Source organism: Octopus bimaculoides, chromosome 4 (genome assembly GCF_001194135.2).
Source record: "Octopus bimaculoides isolate UCB-OBI-ISO-001 chromosome 4, ASM119413v2, whole genome shotgun sequence".
NCBI classification, from domain to species: Eukaryota; Metazoa; Mollusca; class Cephalopoda; order Octopoda; family Octopodidae; genus Octopus; species Octopus bimaculoides.
The window spans coordinates 11,328,253-11,332,344 of NC_068984.1; the positions used below are offsets into that span (position 1 = coordinate 11,328,253).

Consider the following 4,092-nt stretch of genomic DNA (forward strand, 5'->3'; position numbering starts at 1 on the left):
TTCCAAACTTCCAAGATATGTCTGGCCATTGGAAAATGTTATCTTATTTAGAAACAGGTGAGTTGTTGGTGGCAGTAATAACATCCAGCTGTAGAAAATCCACCTCAGCAAATTCTGTCCAATCCCAAGCATAAAAAAGTTGACATTAACTCTTTTGTTACTGTATTCATTTTACTGTATTCTATGTTTCTTTCAATTAATTTTAAATATAACAAAGAATTTAGTAAAATAACTTGGTTATCATTAAGCTAGTGTTAGGAACATAAATTGTGACTAAGGTTTGATGGAAGATTTTAATTCAAAACTTATGAAAACAAGACATTTGTACTACAGAGCCAGAGGTGGTTTCAGTCGGGTTGGTATCAAACAGTTAAATTAATCATATTAACCCTTTTGTTACCATATTTCTGTTGAGATGCTCTCTGTTTCTTTCAATTACTTTAAATATAACAAAGAATTTAGTAAAATAACTTAGTTATCATTCAGCTATTGATAGGAACAAAAATTGTGACTAAGGTTTAGTGGAAGATTTTAATTCAAAACTTATGAAAACAAGACATTTGTACTACAGAGCCAGAGGTGGTTTTGGCCAGGTTGGTAATGAAAGGGTTAAATGATGGTGATGATATCTAAAAATTTTATGATTAAAAACCCAGCTTCAACTTAGAATCTTGTTAAAAGTGGAGGTATTATAATAGAAAAAAGATTGCATTAAGAAGGATAACAATTTATATAATCCAATTGGTAATCTGTTTGATATAAGACTTAATATCTAAACAGCCAAACTATATTAAATCTTTTTCTCTTTCACTCATTTCAGTCATTAGACTAAGGCCATGCTGGGGCACTGCCTTGAAGAATTTTTAGTCAAATTAATTGAACCACGTAATTTTTTTTTTCTTTAAAGCCTAGTGCCTATCCTATCGATCTCTCTTGCCAAACTGCTAAGTTACGGGGATGTAAACACACCAACAACGGTTGTCATGTGGTGGTGGGGGACAAACACACTCACACACACGCACACACACACACATCACACAAACACACACGTGTGCGCACACACATACACACACATATATATACAACAAGCTTCTTTCAGTTTCCGTCTACCAAATCCACTCACAAGGCTTTGGTTGGCCTGAAGCTATCGGAGAAAACACCTGCCCAAGGTTCCATGCAGTGGGACTGAACCTAGAATCATGTGGTCGAGAAGCAAGCATCTTACTACACAGCCAGATCTGTATAAATTTTTATTGTATTTTTCATAAAATAAACACAAGGAAGCTGATTATTGAAGAAGCTGTGCTTAACAACCACATGGTTTCAGATTCAGTCCCACTTCACATCACCTTGGACAAGTGTCTCCTACTATAGTTCCTGGATGATAAATACCTTGTGGGCAGATGGAAACTGTGTGGAAGCTTGTAACATATGAACGCTTGTTACATGTACCCCACTGCTTCACAATTGGTGTTGGTTTCTCTATGTACCCCATAACTTAGCAGTTTGTTAAAGAAACCAATAGAACAAGCAGCAGACTTTAAAGAAATGAGAACCAGGGTTGATTTGTTCAACTAAAATTCATCAAAGCAGTGACCCTACACGGCTGCAGTCTAACGACTGCAGTCTAACGACTGAAACAAATAAAAGATGAAAGACGGACTATGTTTTCAAAATTCTAGCTTACCTGTGTATGGAGTGCCTTTCTTTGTGCTTGGTTCACCACAAAGACCATCTTGAGAATAAGGAGATTTGTATATATCATATACATAATTAGCTGCAATCTCTGGTTCTCCACAAATATCAAATATGGTAAATTCTGTTAATCAAATAAAAAGAATTCATTGTCATCACTATTCACTCCCCGAATTCTGATTAATTTTATTATGATCTAGTACAGCAATTAATTCCCTTTTTTTTTTTTTTTACTGATTTAGCCTTGAGCAGGGGTTTTTAAAAGTGGATGGTAGTTCCCCCATAACAGCATTGCGAGTCCATAAAGGGAAGCAATTACCAAGGTGAAACTGGGGATAGAGTTAGATGCTTTTTAGAGAAAGTCATGATTTTTCTCAAAGATAACATATTTAAAGCAAAATACAATATTTATATTGTATATACATTATCAAAAATATTTTTGTCAATACTGGAATGAGATGGACATTGTGAACAAAAAAACAAATCACTGATGCTGCACCAAGGTCTATGTAATTTCATTATATAAGTCTTTAGCAGTCTTTTAAAAATTTAACATTTGGAACACTAGTCCATGCAAATAGCTAAAAACAGATACATGTAGGATGGGATGATATAAGGAAATATGGCTAATAAACTACAATGCAAAATTCATTTGTTTAATTAAAATAATTGCTGAATTTTTGAGGGGTGGGATGTGCAAAATATGTGAAGGTAAAATGTAAAATGCCACTCAGTGAAAGGTTGAGAACCATTAGTCTAGTGGAAGAGGCTGTGCTCATGAGATCATTGCAAGCCCTCCAAGAAGGAGTGAGAGGATGAGGCACAGCTGTTTGGCCTGGTTGACTGGACATTTGACCTGTTTGGCCTGGTTGACTGGACAATTTGGTCCTTTTTAGTGCTGGAATCACACACACTTGCACATGCACATAGAAATATACACATACAGATAAAATTAATGGAGGTCACAAAAGTTACCTTTTGCTAAAGGTAAGAGTTAAACTAACTCAAATCTACAAATGCACTGTCTTAAGTGATTGACAAAGGGATCATGATTTTGGATTTTGATGGAGACCATATTAATCTTCATAAGTGGCTCTTAATTCCTAGGGTTAAACTCAACTACCTCTGTCAGTCTTATAAGAAAAACCATTGAAAATGTGCGCTGATTTCCAAAATGGTAAAAGTGTAAGCAACAAATTAAAAAAGGGTGGCTTATTAATAATCAGTACCTAAAGGCAAAATTAATAGAGGTCATAAAAGTGACAGAGGATACTGACTCACATTGTTTTTGCTAAAGATAAGAGTTATCACAATTCGGCTATGTATGCTGACAGTGCAGTTGCAGTTTTGAGTTAGTTTAGCTCTTATCTTTAGCAAAAGTGGTGCCAGTTAGTACTCTCTGTCAATTTTGTGACCTCTATTAATTTTGCCTTTAGGTTCCAATTAGCAATTGGATGGTTGCTTACACATACAGATATGTTTATATATTATTATTATTATTTTATGTTTGACTTTTGTTTTGCATTTGTACAAGTTGGATCCAAGTCTCACCCAGAGACCTCAAGAGACAACAAGTTAGAAGTTCATGTAGGTGTTATGCCTAGGGTACCATATATTTGGATTTGTACAGTTTTATTCAAGTGAATGTTTAAGAAACCATAAGAAAATTATGTGTTTGCTTTAAAATTTGAGCTCACATAGACAGTATTTTACGTAGGATATGGGCAGTTCCCATGAGCACTATCTTTTGAACTTCAGCCATTTTGGGGTTTCCTGGTATCTGAGCTAGGTAGTAATCAGCCCGTTTCGCTGTCATTCCCAGGGCACCTATGACAATAGGTATTGTTTTCGTCTTCAGATTCCACATTTTGCTAATTTCTATTTCAAGATCTTTTATTATTATTATTATTATTATTATTATTATTATTCTGGCTTCCGAGCCGGTGGCACGTAAATAACACCATTTGAGCATAATCGTTACCAGCGTCGCCTTCCTAGCACTTGTGCCGGTGACACATGAAAAGACATTCAAACGAGGTTGTTGCCAGTGCCGCCGGAACGGCTCCTATGCAGGTGGCACATAAAATACACCATTTTGAGCATGGCCATTGCCAATACCGCCTGACTGACCTTCGTGCTAGTGGCACGTAAAAGCACCCACAACACTCTTGAGGTGCTTGGCATTAGGAAGGGCATCCAGCTGTAGAAACTCTGCCAAATCAGATTGGAACCTGGCGGTTTCATTACATATCATATCTTTTCAACTTGTTTATTTACATGTAATTATAGGTCAACTATGAATGTTGTCTATTTTTACTGTCGGTTTTGAATTAATACGACCCTGAAAAGATACAATATTCCATATTTTATAATATGCATGAATCGATCTGGATATTG

General features: G+C 35.7%; 1 protein-coding gene across 1 annotated transcript in view; it reads right to left on the minus strand.

Annotated features, from left to right (window-relative positions):
* The window catches only part of LOC106872190 (uncharacterized), a 28,279-nt gene that overhangs the window by 16,019 nt on the left and 8,168 nt on the right, over window positions 1-4,092 (minus strand). Inside the window, exon 2 of the mRNA XM_014919089.2 lies at window positions 1,688-1,819. Coding sequence (XP_014774575.1) covers window positions 1,688-1,819 — 132 coding nt within the window. The remainder of the gene's footprint in view (window positions 1-1,687; window positions 1,820-4,092) is intronic.